General features: G+C 37.0%; 1 protein-coding gene across 2 annotated transcripts in view; it reads right to left on the bottom strand.

The window, feature by feature from the left end:
• Positions 1-21,728, bottom strand: part of LOC145992064 (uncharacterized) — a 134,511-nt gene that overhangs the window by 15,472 nt on the left and 97,311 nt on the right. The window contains exons 10-12 of one of the 2 annotated variants that reach the window (XM_083128228.1): positions 11,924-12,636; positions 5,329-5,477; positions 3,612-3,785 (exon numbers count right to left, since the gene is read on the bottom strand). In XM_083128228.1, the coding sequence (XP_082984354.1) occupies positions 3,612-3,785; positions 5,329-5,477; positions 11,924-12,636 (1,036 nt within the window). The remainder of the gene's footprint in view (positions 1-3,611; positions 3,786-5,328; positions 5,478-11,923; positions 12,637-21,728) is intronic. The other variant, XM_083128229.1, reaches the window with a different exon arrangement.

The raw sequence follows: 21,728 nt of genomic DNA, 5'->3' as shown, positions 1-21,728 counted from the left end.
CACACATTATGGCGACAGTGTACTGGTTCATCGTGCATTGTGCGAGTGTTTTGTCGATTTATGCAGTGTTGCAACCTTGTTCACCGAAAAATACCTACTTCCGTGCCTGGATTTGAAATTATTCTAATACCTCGCAAACCATTGACGTTGTTAGCCTCACAAACCATTCACGTTAGCCCCAAAAACCATTCACGTTAGCCCAAAAAACATTCACGTTAGCCCCAAAAAACATTTTCCGTAAGGTTAGGTTAGATTAGGCAACCATAGTTAACAAGAATAAATAAAAAAAAAAATACTTGACACGTCATGTTCTAGTGAAAACACTGCGAGTTTAAAACACTGACTATGGCTTTTATGTCATCTAACAGAGATATGAACTAATCGAACTGTAAATAGAAATAGTTGATTGTTTAGACTGCCAACCTTTACTGACTGCGCCAGGCTGTTACACTATTCAATGATTCTAAAGCATCCAATACTTTGGTGACTGCGAGAAGGGGAAGAAAAATGACTTGCAATTCCTTAAATAAGATAAGAGGTAAGTACAAATATGTTTTTGTAAACTAGTTCATGAATTCTGCCCTTGAAATGTCTGTTTTACATTGTAATATGCCAGTTGTTGTTGTCGATGATATTACATCCGAAAATATTTAGTACACATTCTATTGGCAGGAAATCTTGCCATCAGGTATTTAGATGATGCAAATCTGAAAGCACAAATAATTCAGTGATCATTCTACTTGTTTTTCTCTTATGTTTTTGGTACTAGCCTATATAAAAAAGAAAAACTCACCAATCAAGATATTTACTGTGATTGTGTGTATGTACTTAAACATTCACATTAGACCCTTTTTTCATACGAATGTGTGTGTTTGTGCATGTATCCTTTGTGAAGTCAACATTATATTGGGCCCAAGTTCCTTTTGTTTTATTGCGATGTCATCATGCTACAAATGCAATTTTTACATGGTTCGATTTCGATGTATCTCTGTTAACACATACTGCAGAGTTTTAGCGATTACTTAAGGTTTTGTTCAATATATTCTTTCGTGGTTAGGTTAGGCAGGTTAGGTTTGGTTCCCACAGCATTAAAATAAACTCCCTAAATGCATTCTACTAAGGTTCCGATTTACTTCTACATTCATTCCCATGCTTTTACGATATTTACTGTCGCTTGTCGACGGAGAATATCTTGTCCATGAGAAGTGCGTAAGGTAATTTTAGTTTTTTTCAACATAAATGACTTTTTTCGAGTCGAAACAGTGCTCATTACTTTAAGAAAGGATCAAATTTCATGTGACAATGATTTCCAAAATTCTACGATAAATAGTCTTTGTGCTAGGAGAAATCATAAAACAATCGGAACCGTTACCTATTCTAATGTGGCATTATAATAATTTAAAATGTCTTGTGACATTTGGTAATTTCTTTTTATGTGAACTTCTCTTTAGACCCAGAGGATGCAACAAAAGAAGTTTTTGAAGTGTTGCAGTTAAAAAAAAATCTGTGCAAATACAGTTATTAAAATCACGGCCAGTATTGTAATAATGCTGGTTTTAAAAATGTCCATCTTTCTTACCCCACAAGGGTGCAAGTAGGAATTGGAAATGAATTATTTGTTTTATTTCCACACAGCCTTTATCAGGTAGTTACTAGTTACAAGCCTTCCAGAAGTTTGGGTACAGCTTTCCCTTTAACCATACCTTTGATCTTGTCAATCATTTGCTTCCCAGGAGGTGGGATTTGTTCAGTAATTCTTCAAAATACTAAATATGAACTTCTTCCGATCTTTCTTGAAAAGGGCAAATGTTGATCTTGGCCTTGGTTCTGGCAAACTCAAAAACAATGTTATCGGAAAGTATTGGGAAAATTTCTACCAATACATCGATATCGGCTTAGCCCTAATAAAATCATTATATTTTCTTTGAACCTTTTTCATATTTCCTCTCATATGCTTGGCTGTCAATCATCTTGTATGTGTATCACACTCCAGATGAATGGCATTGAGAAATATCCATGCTCACCTTGTATTCCAGCTTAAGTCCCTCCTTCAGTGCATTAAACTATCTGTTCAACCTAAACAATAGGTGGTAACTCTGAGCTTAACAAAGTATCATTCATTATACCAGAAGGATCTTTGGCTTCGATCTTTACCTTTATTGACACCTTGCTTCTGCCACATTTTCCTTTCCAGTCAATTAACAGTAGATATTCATTTGACAAAAAGGCTGCTGTACGAACATATCGTTTCCTGCATTACCTCAAATTCTGAACATTCATTGCTGATTCACAGTTAACATCTTAGTCCGCAAAATGACAGTGATGTTAAAATTTTAATATAATATTACTATTACCCTATTACAAGAAAGTATGTAATGATAATATGCATGAAGAGAAGTTACACTTCCTATTTATTCTTGCAGGTTGTCTCACAATGACATTTCTCGCCTGTTGACAGAAGATTCAAATGAAGAGACGAATGACTGTTGTATTGCTATTCTGCCCTAGTTGAAGGCCCTGAGGCAGATACAGGTGTTTATTTGGACAAAACAGATGAAGAAACAGAAAAATTACTGCCATCCTTGCCGAGGAAAATTCTGCAAACTGAAGGACTAACTGTCCTGGAGACATGCAGGAGGTGGAAAGAATCCTGAAGATTCACAACCTCAAAAGCACAAACATAAAGGAGAATGATAGGGCCTCCCCCATGGCGCAGTGGTAGCGTCATTGCCTTGTAATCAAGGGGTCCCGGGTTCGATACCTGGTGGAGGCACAAGTGGTTCGGATCCCACTTTAAACTGTAGGTCCAGTCCCGATTAGCCTTACTGTGCATAAAGTGGACTTAAAACACCAACTCAATAAAGGAGAATGAAAATTTGTGTACACATTCCATTGTGCGAGAGGCATGTTGGTAGGAAAGTACCAGAATTTCATGAAACTCTTGAACACTTTGGATTTGTTACCAGCAGTTTGTTCATATGATTTTTGAACATAGTAAACTTTATGCAATAAAAAAAACTAGGTGCTCAGCCAATAACAAAGGAAAACATTGTATAACATTCATGGCATTTCTTCTTGTTTCTGGCTCTTGTAGATTATCGATTTGCCATAGGTATGGGAGTGATGCATTAAGTGCACACAATCAAACCAACATACCAACATTTGTATCATCCAAGATCTTCAAGTTGTTCGCTGTTAATATTCTTAACTAAATTAAACTTAGTGATGCAAATTAGCTCTTTGGGGGCGAAGGCATGTGAAGCAGGCAGTAGAATTTTTTTTGAAGCACTGCATCTTTTTTCACACTTCGAGCACTGTCTGGTAAATATATTGCATTGGTAATTATAATCTTGCATGTGATCATGAAAAAAGGGGGGGCATTGTCTTTTTTTATGTAAACATTATGAATTTCCATTAAGATTGACTTTCACAATGAACACAAGGCTGGGACTCTAACCAGTGAACTTCAGTGGCAGGATCGAAAGTCGATCACATTGATCTGTAAGAAGGAACAAATGTAACGAAGTGTTAAAGCATTCTGTAAGATTTTTGGGTCAAGTCATTAATTAAAGTATGTTAATGCATTTTATCAATTTATTTCTTTAACTTACCATCATCAGGTGCAGAAGTTGGTGCTACTGTTGTTGTCCCAGATGCTGCAGCCAGAATTTCTGGTGGAATTGGAGGGAGTGGTGCGTTAACTCCCAGTGATGCGTATGGAGTGTCATATGCAGGAACATAAAATGGATCCTTCAGTATTGGAGGTTGCCGTGGAACAAAACCACCTGCAGATAAATAAATGAATATTTATACATACAACTCATACTCTCTATGCTGTTACAGGTGAAATATTTATTGTCCTGTGGAAACCATGTTACTTTTATTTGCCCAATTTCATTCATCATTTTTCCTTCTCATCATTCCTATATACCCTGTCCCTGATAACTGTAGAGCAGTGCTGCACATAGCAACAGAGAAGAAGGAGGGAAATCAAGTAGTGAAAGTGCAATGTTGCCAACCGTATGGTCATTACCGTACATGTACAGAAATGTTATGGCATGTACAGACGTACAGTCCAAGCCTTAATCCTGAAGCTAAATGGACGGCTTGTAAAAATTTGCACTTACTGTTGTATCCCTAATATTTCCCTAAGAAATTCTTAAACCAAGCGTACAGACCTGGTGACAAAAATATGGTTCATTTGCCATGTGCGTACGGTATTATCAGTTTCAAAAGTTTGCAACACTGACAGAGCAAAGCAGATAAATGAGTTAACTCCAGTTGTCCATTACATAATCCCGTTTCTCTCACTGTTCATTGGTGGAGCCATCTCGCGTCACTTCTTGCGCAGACACTTGTTCTCATTCGTCTGGTCTACAGTTAGCTGGTACAGGGTATAGACATGATTTTTTTTTTTTCAGAGAAAATTAACATTTCTTAAACTTACAATTATAAAATTTTTCCCTTCTCAATGGTGCACATTGCTTGTTGTACTTTACTTTTTTAAGTTCACTTCATTCACAGATAGGCTAATAGGGACTGGACCTACAGTTTAGTTGATCCGAATCACTGTGTGTCCCCACTGCTTATTAAACCCTGGACCTCTTGATTGCTTCTTGACGTTACAACTATGCCATCGAGAAGCCCAATTTCTGATAGTATTATTTTTTTTTAAGTTAATGGTAACATGTTCTTATTTTACATGAGAAATTGTAATAAAAGCACATTTTATTAATCTTCTAACACAAATTTTGTAATTTTAAGTTGCAAAATATATTTTTTTTCAATTGTCAGGTCTATTTTAATTATGAAAAGGAAAAAAAAATGAGGAATGAAGCAAACACATGGAAGCATGCTTCATATAGGGATAGGATACAATCTCTACAGGGTGAAAAGTACTTGAACTGTGGAAATAATTCATGGATTCTGCATCAACTATGTTCACAGACATGGAAATGAGCTTCCAGGACCTCATTCTACACAGCTGCAACAAAACATGTGTAAAATATTGTTATGTACTTTCATCATAGTGGTTCACATTTTGTCTACCAAAATCATTTCGACCAAAATAGTTATTGAGAGTCTAAACAAATATATAACCACAATTAAAAAAAGAAAAGGAATTAAAGAGTTATGTTCCAGATGGAGGTTCACACTGCTTTCTTCTCATTGTGATGTTCACAACAGAATATCATGTTATATTATATTGCATTTTAGGATCCATGAATTATAGAGAACCACAATCAAAGCTATATGCTGTACCAAGGTTGGTTAACAACATAATAGAATAGTGAAATTGCATTTGTAATAAAATGAAGCATTTCTTACCTTGAGTTTCCACTGGTGGTGAAAACATGTGTGCTCCATCAAAGAAGAGAGGATTTTGAGTAGTACGGTGACTATCTGAAGATTGCCCTTGTTCTACTACTGCATCTGCTGCCACAAATGGTATAATTCTGTTGAAGAAATAAGGATACCTGAGCTATTTCCAGTGTTTGTCCTTCTAACATATGTATTTTGGCCACAATAGATTGACTGGAAATTTTGGAGAACTTACATGCAGAGCAGCATTTGTGTGTTTAGAAGGCCACATGAAGTGTCAGTTTCTTCAACGTAAAATTTTGTATAAGCCTATTTGTCACCTGGTTCAGTAGCATAAACTTGATAATGCCTCAACTGTGGTTTCTGTGTGTTTTGTTCCCCGGTATATTGGGTTTGTTTGTTTAGATTATGCCCAGTGTTTCAAGAATTAATGTAAGTTTTATTTGCAAGGAACGAATTCGAGCCACAGTGTGAGAACACACACACACTCACACATATGTATATCTTCTGTGAAGATTTGGGAAAATTCCTGTAAAAGTTCAAGTCCACTTTATGCTCAGATAGTGCCGCACATGTGGTCTAAGGCATCAGGCTTTGGGCTTGAGTGGGGATGTATGTATGGGCCAATATGATTTTTTTTCCGATACCAATAAAGAGAGTACCGGTATAAAAATTAACGATAACGATACCGATAGCCAATATTCTACTGATCCAATATAAAATTCCAAATGATCTTGAAAGAACCAGAATGACCTTAATAAATGCATGTTTTGAGGTGACTGCAGTGCAAAAGAAGTTGCATATTTAGACATTTACCTTGTTAAAAAGTGGGGCATTGAGATTATCCATAAAAATTGTAACAAAATGGCAGAATTTTGCACTAAATTGTGATTTCTTTATCAATTAGTGATGGGACTGATTAATAGTTACTCGAATGGTATCGGTTGATATAGGCATATCGGTTTATTTGTAAAATTACCAATTATATATATATATATATATATATATATATATATATATATATATATATATATATATACACACACACTAGGGATGGGACCGGTTAATCGGTACTCTATCGGTATCGGCCGATATAGGCATATTGGTGTATCGGTTTATCGGTAAAATTACTGATTATTTTACCGATCCGATATATCAATAAATATCTTATAATTTAGTGCAAAATTCTGCCATTTTGTTGTAATTTTTATGGATAATCTCCATGCCCTTCTTTCTAAAAAAGTAAATGTCTAAATACTAAATATTCAACTTCTTTTGCACTGCAGTCACCTCGAAACACACATTTATTAAGGAGATCAATGATCATTTCAGGTTCTTCAAGGACCATTTCTAATTTTATATCGGATTGGTAGAATATCGTTATCGGTATCGGTAAATTTTATATCGGTACTTTATCGGTATCGGCCAAAATTTCATATCGGCCCATCCCTAATATGTGCAGTATATATATATGTACAGATGGGGGACAAAATAATACGAACACCTGTGAAAAAGTATGCCACATTTCACACCGGCAGTACAGCAGCACCACCTGGCACTGAAGTCTGCCACCTAGTGGCTGTGAAGGGGAAGGTATTAGTTTGCCAACAGCAGTCATTGGTGGTGCATTCGTCTATCATACGCTCTCAAGAGACACTGCAATGTCAGACCTGACAGAGTTCCAAAGAGGCATGATTGTTGGAGCACGTTCAGCTGGAGCCACTGTGACTGAAACCTCAAAGCTTGTTGGGTGTGCAAGGAGCACAGTATCAGCCGTTATGACAGCATACACAACACAAGGTAAGATGGCGTCTTCAAAGCACAACAGTGGACGAAAGACAAAGCTTGCTGCTCGGGATAGGAGGGTGTTGAAGCGCATAGTGGCTCGAAAGCATAAGCAATCGTTATCCGAGATAACATCTGAAATGAACAGGCATCTCGAGGACCCCATTTCAACCAAAACTGTCAAAAGGGAACTCCATGCTGCAGACATTCATGGCCGAGTGGCAATTCGTAAGCCATTGGTGACATCACGTAATGCTGTCAAGCGACGCCAATGGTGCAGAGCTCACAGAAGTTGCTCCCCACAGCAGTGGCAACAAGTCATCTGGTCTGATGAATCAACATTCACGTTATTTCAGACCACGGGGCGCGTTTATGTGTGGAGAACGCCTCGAGATGCATTTCATCCTGACTGCCTCTTGCCGACTGTGAAGCATGGAGGTGGGTCCATTATGGTATGGGGCGCGATATCTTGGCATGGTGTGGGACCACTTGTTTTTCTGCATGGGAAGATCAATGCCAGTCACTATCGCAGCATTCTGGGGGATCATCTCCATCCTTTTGTCCAGACTTTATTTCCTGGGGACCGACCGCTTTTTCAAGACGACAACGCTCCTATCCACAGTGCTGGGTCTGTCCAAACATGGTTTGAAGAACATGACGATGAAGTAGGACATCTTGAATGGCCCCCACAGTCTCCTGACCTGAACATTATAGAACATTTGTGGGGATATTTGGAGTCCAAACTTTGTGATCGAAGTCTGCCTCCAGCCACACTTTGGAGACTGATCTGGAGGAAGAATGGCTCCATATTCCCTTAAACATTGTGCATGACCTCTATGCATCCATCCCACGTCGCATACAAAGTGTACTTCAGTCACAGGGTGGTCCAACCCCCTATTAATAAAGATTTTCTCTACATTCACAGGTGTTCGTATTATTTTGTCCCCCATCTGTATATAACACATGCGGTACTTGTTATTTTTTAAAAAAATGCAATGGGAATGTCTCTATTTGAAATCGAAGTACTAAGATTTTTTTATGAACTGGATTTAAAAATTCAGTTGCTTGGTAAAAATTTTCAGGTGTCATGAGAACCAGACATTCTGTATTTTTCTACCCCTGCCTGGACATATTATGAAAATAAGAATTAGCTGATGTTGATAATAAATGGCCATGAAACATTTATAACTTCTGATCACCACATAGAAGAAGTATAGAGGTATATTCACTTATGGTTTCCCTGTTTTAGAAGTAATGTTTTTATCATTATTATGTATAAAGGTTGGAAATAAAGTAGTGGCAATAATGTCGCTTATGAAGATAGGGCATTGCTGTTCGCAGTACATTTAGAGGGAAAGTATAGCTGTTCCACACACTCATCTTGCTTGTGCAGTGCATGCAAATGGACAAATATGGAGGTGTGGAGTACTGTTGCGAAAATTTGACTGCTGTAATGCTGTGTTTTCGAACAGTGAGCAGCGTTCATGGATTATGATTGAGGTGGTGGACACATTATCATGCAGATCCCTGAGGAATGTTACATTGTGGGAGGTCATGTGTTTCTTGACAGAATCATCGCCATGGACGAAACGTGAGTGTGAACTGAAATGCCAGTGCAATGAACGGTACCACCCATCATCCCTCTGGCCCTAAAACCTGCGCCAAGAACCAGGGAATGTGAAAATGATGTGGAGAGTGTCATACTCCATCATGCAGTTCAACTGGACCACACCGTGAATTCCGTGTATTGCCACAGGTTCTTGGAATATCATCTATGTCCTGCTCTGCGGAGGAAACAGCAGCATTCTCAAACACATCCACTCATTCTCCTTCACAATGCTTCTCGTGTAAGGGAATTACTCAACATGGTGGGTATGGGAAGTACTTGAACATCCTCCATATTACCCAAACATGAATCCCTGTAACTTCGATCTCTTCGTCAATGTCAAGGAACCACTGAAAGGACAGTGTTTCCCCACCAGAGACGCAATCCTGCAAGCAATACGGTGCTCCTTCTTGAACATGAATAGAAATAGCACTGCTATTGGTGTTCAGCATCTTCCAGCAGTATGGAAGAGGCTCATAAGCAGGGAACAGATTTATATGTAAATACATATTGAGACCTGGTGGATGAAAAACGCTGGCACTAAAACTGAAGCAAAAGCAAATATCAGTGTCCGAAAAAAAAAATCTGTTTCTATTCCACTCCACAGACTATTCATGATTATAAAAGGAACCTATCAAAAAGCCAGCCTTTCCAACAACAGTACTTGCAATTTGTTCTCTGTGATTCACATGATAAATTTGATTAAGTAGCTAACAATCTTGTTAAGTATAGAGAACATTCAGAATGAAGCAACACATGACAGTGCAGGGTGTCACATTGAAGTAGCATGTGACATGGGCCCCTTCAGTCTGTAAGCAAGCATCCACCACGCATGCACAAACAAGACCAAGGTGACATGATAAGCACCATTGAAGAAGCTTTCATTACTATCATTAATAAAAAATAATAACCAATTATTGCATGAGTGTGTCATATATATTTTATCATTCACTAAAATCACAAAATTCATAATAATTTTTTATGAATGCTTTTTTGTTGTAGAAGTACAGTTGTTCAGTTGTTTATTAAATATAATAATTACCATTATTACCAACCAATTGTACACTGTCACCGGCATGAGTGTCTCGAATGAGATGCATTCAAAGATGGTGACTGATAAGCCCACCAAGTGCATTTTGCATCCTATTTTCGTTTACATTTACGTTTTTATGAGCAAAAGTAATACAAAAATATTGGGAACATCTTAGAGAACAATGTAGTTTATTTTGAAACAGTTGACAAATTTTAAAAATAGATGTGGTTGGCCTACAAGGTTCCCCCCTCCTCCCCCTTCCTAAGCTAGGTTTAAAATTGTATCTGAACCACTATGCAATATGTGTGCACTGGGATTGGCCAATATCTGTCTCTTGGCTGCTACATCATGTAAATTTCTTTAGCTAGTTGTGAAATATGTCACTACAAACCTGTAAACTCATAACAGTAACTTCAAGTGAAATAGGTTAGCTGTAATTGGTAAAAAGCCAAAACAGCCAAAATTTCCATTTTCTTTTTCTTTCTTCCTTTATCGAAAAAAAACTGTCCATTTTTTTGCAACTCGAGCATCATCGCATGTAGACTCAACAAATTCAGTTTTATTTTCCATATTTTTACATCTATTAGGTTTTGGCTCATATTTAACATATTTTAGTTATTTGTGCATACTATGTCCAAATTTCAGAACATTTCTCAACATGTACTCCATATTTGTGCAATAGCTACATGTTTTCGTGTGACTGAAGGAGTTGGATGAATTTCTTGCGAATTGAAATACATCCCCATTACCTCTTGCGATTTTGAATGCAGTTTTAGTCATTATAAATGCATCTTAAGAGACAACAGAAGGAAATTCTCGCTCCAACACTTACAACAATATTTTGTTATTCATTGTGTTTTACAATTAATGTCAAAGTAAAGAAGGTGGGGGTGATGTGATCAGCACCATGCCCCTGACTGCCTTTACCCCCCAGAGTTTCCTCCAGGTACCAACTTTGTACGGTGCTCAGTGGGCTCTGGAGTTGCTTGAACAGGTAGAAAAAATCCCAGTTCTTCCCTGCTGGGGATTGAACCCAAGGTCTCTCGCATGGTAGTCAGATGCCCTAATGACTGAGCTACCTTACTTACTGTCAATGTTAGTGTACTATATTTCATGTAGCTTGTGTAGTGTCTTATGTTTTTAAAAAGGTAAATTTTTACAATTTTAAGTCTCCATATTTAACTCCATATTTTGGTGAAAATAACTAAATATATATTTAGCAAATTTTTACTACATATAAATCTGTTCCCTGGTTATAAGCATGGGCGTTGCCAGAAATTTTCCTAGGGGGAGGTTGAATCAAAGATGTCGAGGACACCACCTCCCCTCAAAAATATTGTGATACAGACCAGTGGCATATGCAGAAGTTTGTCAAGGAGGGGTTCATTTTTAAAATTATTGCATAATTGATATTTTAAATTATTATTATTATATTAGGAGCAGGAGCAGTAGTAGCAGTTTTAGTTTAGTTTATTTTAGCATCCAATAAGTTTATTATATGAATAATATAATACTTGTTACAACCAAGATTACATAATAGTTACTTCGAACATTAGCAGCAGTAGCAGCAGCAAACACAGTACTATAAGAAGCTTCGGAATGTGTGAAAGTTACAAATTAGCAGAGTTTCAGTGCTGCAAATTATGAAAGTTTCGTACCAAATTCGATATCTCAAGACCATTTTTAAACAATGACGCAAATTGAGGTTAAATAAAGTGCTTTGTTTATAAATTGCATAAATTGAAAAAAGTAGATGGAAATTTCCAAGGGGAGGGGGTCGTCCGACCGGTTCAACCCACCCCCCTGCTGACGCCCATGGTCATAAGTATGGCTGGGGACTACATTGAGAATTTGTAAAAGTCTGCAGGTTCTGCAATAGATGGTTTGTCATGTATGGATGTGTTGCCACTACTTTTTTTCCAACCCTTGTAAGATCTCTGTGCCAAATCTTAAGGTAATATGCAGCTCTACACTGGGAAAAACTAGGCATCGTTAACATCATCATTGTTGTAAAGGCAATAGCTACCGTTGCAATATTACTGACAGAGAGTTTCATACAGTGGGAGCAAAAAAACAGGTGAATCCAGGGCAACTCAGTTGGTGGAGCAATGGTGCAGTATGCCAGAGTTTTGCAATGAGTTAATTTGAATATTTTGAAATAAAATAAAGCAACTTACTTGAGGTTCGGAAGAGATGGCGGCAGAGATGGTTCATTATAGTCATACTCATAGTCTTCATCTCCTTTGTGAGTGATATTCAATATGGCTTCTATTTCTGGTGGGATGGCTGGCACAGGTGGGAATGTTGAGTCTTCTGTTGTGGTTCCATTTGATGAACTGTCTGCATGAACTGTTACAGGGTCTTCTGTGGCTGAGGCTGTTGGAGGTACAATTGTTGTTGTGTCTCCTTCTGTGGCGAAAGTCATTGTCTCCAGTTCATTTGAATCCGTTCGTAATTCTAGTTTGTCACCGAATCCTCCATCGATTTTACTTACATCTGATGTATTTGTGACACTTACTGGTTGTGAATTTATCGAAGGTGAAGTGCTTTTAATAGGTGTCTGGGTTATGGCAGTGCTTGGTAAAGCTACTGTAGTATTAACTGTTTCAATATCATGATCATCTATGTTTGTTGTTATTGTTTCATTACCTTGTTCTAGGTAAAGTTCTGTTGTTACTGGCAAAATTGTATCTCCTTCGTTAACTTCTGCTGTTTCATTTGCTTCAAGGTCATTCGCTATTCTTTCAGACAACACTTGTGGAGGTTGCTTTGGGTTATGACTAAGTATGCCAGACAATTGAGAGTGTAACTTGGAAACATCCGGAAAGGTGTCTGTGTTGCTTCTAGCTTGAAAAACTTCATTTTCATTCTGTCCGGATGATTGTATTCCCTGAAAAAAGGATAAAGTAAGTTATAGCATCTTATGTGTTGATCATACAGGTAAATTTAGTTCCCTGAGCACAGTTTAAATGGTAAAATAATTCCTCTGCTTCTTGGTTAAAAATTATTATTTCTCTTCATATACTAGGTATTCTGTGAGAAAATTATTAGATATCTGCCCTGCTGGTAGTACCTCTGTACACAGCCTCTCTAACAGCAATGAGCAAGTTTCACCACTTTCGCACATAAAATGAAAACTGTTGCAAAATATACAGGTATTCCCAAAATCAAAACTGGAGGTTCTCTGACAAGTTTTACCAACAATAAGCAGCCAGAATCTAGAATTCTGTTCCAAAACACATAAAATTTGCTAAATAATTCAATAGTAATTCCATTGTCATCAGTAGGACTCGGGACTTTGTCCTATAAAACTGTAAAATATGTATGTAATTATGCCATAAAAATTGAAAAATATGTCATAAAAAATTTAAAGTATGTCAGAAAAATACAGAAATATTCCGACTAAAGCCAAAAATATGCACAATCTTACTTTCGAATTTCTCATTATACGGGAAGTCAGTATCTTCTAGCGAAGATCGACGAGGGTGGGGGGTTTGGGTATTAATGAAGTCAGAATCCCTGTAACCGAAGAATGTAGTGGGGAAAATACTGAAAATATTGTGAGAGTCACCACAATTATCCTAAGTTTCATTTAGTGGAAACTAAAGCATAATTAACAGCTCGCTACAACTTTGGTAAATATACAGAAGGCTGTTCAGTGTATGTTTGACCAAACACGATTCCTTCCCCTCGCATTCAGAATGAAGTTTTGTCAGTGTAGTGTGTGAGCTGTGAGAGAGTGGTTGCGTTTTATCGCTAGGCTGAAAATCCCGCCCAAACGAAGCCGCTTTTGGGAGGAGTACGTTGTATAACTTTTCAAGTGTTTGTGTTTTCTCGATTGGCTGAAAATGCCTTTAAAACTGAGTCGCTTTTCGGAGGGTTATGTTGTAGCCCTTTACGATGCAAAGTTCAGTGCGTTGATCATCAGGAAGCAATGTAAGAGTAAGGGTTGTGATGTTAGTTTGACTATAATCAAGAATGTGATCGACAAGTATAAGGATTCCATGACCCCAGCGTTCAGTTCTCCAACAAAGGGGACGACAACACGATTGTGCACACAAGCCACCACCAGTATACATTCAAAACTTTGCAGAATGGCCATGCAAGAGAATCCCCCGACCCAAAGACAGATGGTGAATCATCTAAATGTGTCTTTGGGAACTGTTAACCGCACCTTGCACCAACAACTAAAATGGTGTTCAAGGCTAGCGGTCATCACGGAAACGAGATCAACATGGTCCACATCCATTAAGACAAAGCTTCATTACACACCTCAAGATCATCCCTCGTATTCTACCAGGGTATGAAGGAGGCTACTGGAATACAGGCTATACCTTTCAAGTCCAATGGACTTTTGTGGATTTGGTCTGCTTAAAAGAGCTTTGGCCAAGAGACGTGTGAAAACTGTGAATGGATTCTGGATAGCTGTGTAAGAGGAATGGAACAAGATCCCCCTCATAGTTCTCCAACAGAGCCTTCTGCAATGGAAACTACGTTCCTGGGCCATCGTTTGGAACCATGAGACACATCAAGCATTGCCACACCTGGCACCATGGATTGTCGTTAATATTTGGTAAGTACAATTTGGTCACATATATGCGGAACAGCCTCTGTAGGCAATCAATACACAAACACAACTTTTTTGGCAGACTTTAACTTGCTACTCCCCTCGGGGGGTACGTAGTTAAAAAGTTATTTACCACGGCTACAGAAATCTTAATCTCAGGGGGATAGGTTCTTTATTCGAGAATTCCAAATAAGAAAGCGTTTTATAGCCAAGAGGATATAGTTAAATGCGGATCTATATTCTGAAAACTATACACAATACAGAGAAAATATATAGCGAAGCTTGTATATACATTGAAATATATAATAAATATATGTAGAATCGAAAGGAAATCTTCTTCTTCTTTTCTTCTCACAATTTTGGGTAAAAACGCTTCTTCTTCTTTTATCAATCTCCTCTATGGTAATAGGAAGGCTTCTTCTTCTTTCATCAATTTCTTCTATGATAAAATATGGAAAGGCTCGTTCTTTCATCAATTTCTTTTATAGGAAATAAAGGCTTTTTCTTCTTTCGTCAATATCTTCTATGACAAAATATATGAATGGCTTCTTCTTTCTTCAATTTCCACTTCTTTTCTTTGGTAAAAGGATAATCTTCTTTTTCTTTCTTCTACCTTTTATGACAATCTCTTTCTTCTATTTACAAAAGATAGTCATCCCCTTTTATTCATCGCTGTTTCTTATTTCCTCTATTCATATCAATTCTTATTTCTTCTTTCAGCAGCAATTCTTATTGTCTTCTATATTCTGCCGAGATATTCTTATATTCTCGATAAATTCTTCTATTTATTCTTTCCACAGCAAATTCTTATTTCTTCTATTCTTCTTTGCCACTGGAAAAAGTCTTATTTCTCTCATTTATCGCAAATATTCTCTTTACCATATCTCTTCTCAATAATATAGACAAATCATTATGCTGCATTCCTTGTAGAGAATTGAACCAAAGCTATAGAGGATTTTTAGGGGCGTCTAATCTGACAATAGCGCCTCCTCCTAAAACAACAACCAAGGGAAATAACCAGGATCGCTAATAACAAGCGCTGCCTATGGCCCAGTGCGACTAATAAAGAGCGCAACCGTAAAGTGCTTCGGGGTGTCTAATTTGACAACAGCGCCACCGGGGACAAGCAACCAAAACATGGCGATGTTCTCCTCGCCAGAGAATCAAAAAGAGATAACATTTCTGAATTCATTTGTTCAGAAAATAACTTTCCTAATTGTTTCATATATGAGCATGTTCTTAATTATCTTAATTTGCTATATACAACATTTTATTCACTCCTATAATTTTTATACTCTTCCTATATTTTTCATTTACTATAATATATATAATCGCTCTTCTCCACTCCTAGTTTGTACAATGAGCTCTGCTCTTCTTTATATGGCATGCTGCCATCTATCGTCGCTTTCGGGAACATTTCTTCCTTGTGATTTTCATTGTGTCGTCGGAAGTGGCACGTGACAAACTACATAGAGTCTGAAAAAAGCCTACAACTTTTTTGTCAGTACATGTTATACTCAATATTATTTCCATTCCACAATGCACATATCTTGTGGCAGCAATCAATACACAAGCACAACATTTTACGGGGATTATGAGTATGGTCGGTATTGCTGCTACATCTTCCTCTTCTAAGAGAACCAAACCCAAGAAGCCTAACCTAATCACTGATGGTGTTTAAGTTTGTCCTATAAGTGATACCCTGCAAAGTTACCATCCAATGTCAATGATTAAAACAGTTGTAGCAGTAGTCACTACCTTTAAGTATATAGAATTTGAAAAATAGCCTACAAAATTTTTTGTCAACAAGTTACACTACGTACGTTTCTTTTCCACAATGCATTAAAATTTTGCTGCAGAAGTCCCTGTTCGTGGCATTCTATTCACCCGAACTGGTACATGCTGATAGAGTAGGTACTGCAATGTACCGAATGTTATTTTTAATTTTGACTGCTTGGTATGAGAAGAACATTTTTTGTCAATAATGTTTGCAGGGCTATCAATTGTTGGGATAGAAAAAAGGAGGGAGGGTATTATTGTTCTGTACTAGTTGGTAACAAAATATGACATCTGCTTTTAACTTCTTTGTCCATAATTTCCTTATCCTGCCATCGATAATATAAACTATCCATTGCTCTAATAGGTACGAAGAATAAATTATAAAATAACAAATTATATGCAAGACAATTATGAAATTGTACAGAAATATTTCTTATTACGAGAAATTGTAGAAATATGTAAAAAGGCGAAATTGGTCAAAATATACTTTATCAAGTTAGTCTATTTTGGCTGATTTTCATCGTAAATATCTCACACCAATATCCAAGCCAATTCGAAATAAAAAGTATGTTATAACATAAAGTCCCGGGCCCTAGTCATCAGATACTACCAGAATAGGTTTCTCTACACTGAAGAGTATAATGATCACACAACACCTCAGTCATCTGTGCATTATTCATGTCTAACATAACTCTATAAACATAGTTTAAACAGTGAAAGGTTTTGTGAGAAATAACCATAGAATGAAGTGCTTTGATGATGTAAAAAACAGGAATGAGATAAATTTTATCACACAATGCTTATGATTTTGTTCTCTTGTGCCAATAGTTTAGTTACTTAATAGAATTATGGTAACATTACCATTTGCATATTACAAAAAATGCTAATTGATTTTGAGGAAATTATATGATCGTCTTGTTTTTGCTTATTGTTTTTCAGAAGGAAATGAGATAACCACTCCTTTTATAATTACTATAAACAAGTTTTTACAGCATCTTTTTTTACTTTCATTTACTATAATTTTTGCACTATTACTTATACACAGTTGACATACACAATTTAATATCATTGTTATGAATTAAAATTTATATTCTCGATTAACTTACCTGCAAAGAAAATTGACTTCAATATGATAATAATAGCATTTTGGGTATAAATTAAAACTGGTAATTAATTTAACAAATAATTGGAAAAAGTTTTTTTAATAACTGATTTATTATTAACTAACTCAATTGCAATATGAAAAATCTCTCTTAAGTACCGATTAATATAATTGTTAATTTTATTGCTAATGAACAAATATTCCTTTGCTGATTCATAGTTTCTGTTTCAGCAAAGGTATATTTGCACTAAATGCAATATTTCACATTCAGAAAATTTGTCACATATATGTAAATAACCGTTGCCATGAAAAGAAGTAACAGAGAAATGAAATGTAAATTGTTTCAATGATATCCATGGATACTGAAGTTGCACAAATATTCAAATTGTGTTTTGTACAACAATTACAATCAATGTATAACTATTGCTGTACAGCAGCTATTTGCAAATCTTTCCCCTATAACTTGAAATACACTATTCTTTCTACTTTTGAAAACTATTTTGCTGTTGCAAGTGTAACACACTGGCTTCACTGAATGCTCAGCATCCACCTTCAACATTCCAATCAATCAAATCGGCAAAGCATTTTGTCTTAAATTCTATGTCAAGCTCACTATTTACTTTAAGAGGGGGGCTTCACTTTCACTGTCATTGTGACAAGTTACATTTTTTACCTGTAGTTTAGTAGGTTATTATTTCCATTTCTTTTTGACATTCTCATTTCCTTCCTTGTTGCAGCTCTTTTTTGTGTAGGAAATGTTTTGTTATCTGTGCTGTTCTTTAATTTCCCTCACTTTTCTAACTTTGAAATCCTATCCACAGGTACAATTGTCCATACCTTTGTACTTGCAAACTGCTACATGGAAGAGTTCCCCCCCCCCCCATGTTATTTAGGCATCCTAAATGTAGAATGTTCTGTTCTTTGTGTGTTATTGTTCAACTTGGGGGCTCACTTTTGGCCTGAGCATTGGTTACATTAGGTGATTGCTCACCACATAGTTTAGCACCTTAGTTCCGATTGTCTTCACTTTCAACAACTACTATTGTTTGCTTTCGGGAATGGTGGGATTTCTTCCACATGCAACGGCTTCTGCTCCCTTCATTCATAGAATACCTCAAAGTACCTCCACAAGAGGACTAGACAGTGTTTGAGACTACTTGTAGTGGGAACTGAAGGGTGGTCGCTGACAGGGAATGCTCTTGCCGTCATATGATGTATATTAATGCTTCAGAGGTTGTCAACAACCATGTATCTTGTTCTATGTGGAAATGCAGTAGGTCAATTTCCAGCCAAATATACTGAATGGTTACAATGCACAGAATGTAGAATGTGCCAGTTTTATACAGGCTCCCAAATCAGACGACATAAACCTTTGGCACAACAGCCTATGAGGGCCAGAGCCACCTACCTACTGACGGCTGCACTTCCACCTGCGAAGTTGATGAGATCAAAGCAGTTATGGGCTGATGTGTGGTCAGAACGACGAACCCCCAGTTCTTGTAGGTTTCCATGACCGGGTTACACTACTCATTTGTAGCTCCCCAATTTCCTCACGATGGTTGGTAGCCACCGGTCCCATACACTGGCCAAAATCTCAGGAGAAAAATTGTTACGCTCCCCCCAGGAGACTCGAACCTGTGCATGTCCCTTAGCTGGAGCCCAAAGCATGATGCCTTGGCCACAGTGCCGAACCCCAAATCTGACCTACATTGGCTAATTTCCTTCATGGAAATTTAATTTCTTTATTTGAGGTCCATAAATTATAAAACTTTGAAAACATAACACATTTGTTAAAAAAATTATGAAATGCCAATGAAGTCTTAATGCAAAAGCACAGATGATTCAAAAATGATTTTAGTCTGTGGCATACTGACAACCAACCACAACTTCTGAGAACCAGTGTGTGTACAAATCCAACATCGTGATCATTTCACACCACTCTACTGCATTCTACAATATTAAACTATTCAATTGATTTACCAATAGTTGGAATTGGAATTGGGGGAATATTCTTTTTTTTTTTTTGTAAGATGCACACAGTATTCTGAAAATACTTGTTGATTGTATTTCTAAAAGATTGCATCTAATATTGAAGCTTTTTCATTACCAGTGTGCATTTTAACAGTATTGAAATGTGCGTACCTTTTATGTGGAACTGTACTTCTGCCCCTTAAATTACAACACATCTTGCCAATTCACAGTCTTATTTCGTCCATGCACTCTGAAAGGCAGATCCAATCCAACTCTGGACTCCCACCTCAGTGGGAGACCGGTAAGGCAAGGGGCCGACATGGTGGGCTCTTCAAGTTCTCTCAGGTGCCATCGAGACTCCACCCACCTTGCCCCACTGACCCAGGTCTTTGGGAACTTAGGCAGGGATTTACAGGTTAACCAACCACTCGGAAGTTGGGACCCTGAACCACTTATAGACAATGGCATGTTTGCTGTTTACTGTAGTGTCCAAGAAAACCAGCACTTTGTGTTGAACCCTGTTTATAAGGTTGTTATGGATGGATGAAGAATATTGGATGAGAACTTGCACATATTGATTAAATTATATAAATATTTCCATGATTGTAGTGAAAGAGAGAGAGAAACATGGTTGGGGAGAGATACCTAGCTAACTAAGTTAAAAATAAAACCTTTGCTATTGCTATAAAACATTAATTTTAATTGGTTAAATGAAAAATTATCAAATATTTGGGAACAAATGCAACAAATTGCATGTGCATTTTTAAATAATATAATTTTGTATTACATTATTTTACTACAATAAGAGGCAAATCACCAAGTAAATAATAACTAAAATGTGTTTGTCAAAAGGATGCACATGTTTATCAACTGACGCAGGGTGGTATTGAAATTTAAAATTTCATGAAATATGTAACTGGTCACTGTTACCAGAGCATGGAATGACCTCCCCAACGACATAAGAAACTCGTCTTCTCTCGGCCAATTCAAATCAAAATTAACAAATCATCTTCTGGAGTGAACTTACCAGTACTGAAAATAGGGAAATAAAATTAAACCTTCGTGTAAACTTGTAGGACCAACACCCACCGACTTTTTCTGTAATTTGATTATGTTTGTTGCATGTGTGTTTATGTTTTACATGTATTTTTTTTACTTAGTGTGTGTATATTTTTGTTTTTATTATTTATGTTTTTTGCATCTTCCTCTTTTATTTTTTCTTGTTTTTTTGGTATCTTAATGTTCTTAGTTTTTATATATTTGACATACAGTTAGCTATAAAAATCAATTTATAAAATGTAAAGTAGAGATGGTTAAGTGGAAGAAAAGGCTTGTGCCTTAACCTCGCCATCCAAAACAAGGAATAAATAAAATAAATAAATACATTTATATTACATTTAGCTGTTAAGTTTCCACTGGACCGTGGGCCTTTTCAGCAATGCATTTTACAAAAGTGTCTCATTTGGAAGAATCATGTTAATATTCTAAATTCTGAAACTTAATACTCACTTCCAATTCATTTGAGAGAATTCAAGAAAGAAATTATGTTGATTGAGTACACTGATGTCTACAGTTTGCATGCATAATAATGATAAGGTTATAAAGGGTCATAGTTTTGGAATAAATCTTGTACTGTATGGCTAAGAGAAACTCTCCAAATTACTTGCACTCTTGCTGTGGGTGATGAGAAATTACTGCCTCTGCTGCAAGATCTCATACACCAGAGGTGTATTTAAAGAGGGGACAGGGATGAGAAGCATGGCCACCACTCCCACCAGACTTTGTTCCTCTTTAACTTTATTTGTTAGGTTATGTCAAGCGACAAGTGTACTCCATCAAGAATAGAAATGGGCACAAAGAATAATGGACTTTTTTATCTACCACACTAGATTTTCTCAGCCTACTGTGGCAGAAGCTGGATAATCTCCAGCAAAAAAATTTCAGTCATTTTATGTTGCTATTCTATCTCTTGGATTAATCACAACAATGGGGATGTGAAGAAAATGCACACCGGATGGAACAATGAAAAAATGCAATGTTCCATATTTAGCTAAAATTGATGATAAGTCCATGCCTTAACCAGGAATTGCAGGTCTCCTTGGCAGAGTGGGTTCTAATCCTGGCTTGGACAAGGGTGTTCTGTGTGTGTCCCTTCATCAATTTCATCATACCATCACTCATCCTCATCTTCGCAATTAGCCAAACGTGGCGGAAATGCGAAGTAAAGTAAACCAAGTCAACCAATGAAATCTTAACCAGGATTCTAACCAGGCCCGTAGCTAGAATTGATCTCGAGGAGGAGGGGGGGGGGGGGCTCACAGGTTACACAGTGCAACAAATTTGAACTTTGTGTCTTGCCGCGAGATGAAAGAAGGTGTTCTTTACTAAATCAAATACTCTGATTACGAAAATGAAATCCGAAATGTTCCATCACGTACCAATTTTTCTGGAAAAGATATGCTACATGTACCACTTAGCCTATATTTCATATAGTAAGTAATATATTGTAATTCATGAAAAACAAAGTAGCATCTTTCGCGACACTTGGAAACAACTCCATTAC

The sequence above is a fragment of the Lepisma saccharinum genome, chromosome 9, assembly GCF_977018435.1.
Source record: "Lepisma saccharinum chromosome 9, izLepSacc3.1, whole genome shotgun sequence".
NCBI classification, from domain to species: domain Eukaryota; kingdom Metazoa; phylum Arthropoda; class Insecta; order Zygentoma; family Lepismatidae; genus Lepisma; species Lepisma saccharinum.
This window is presented reverse-complemented; position numbering and strand designations above follow the sequence as displayed.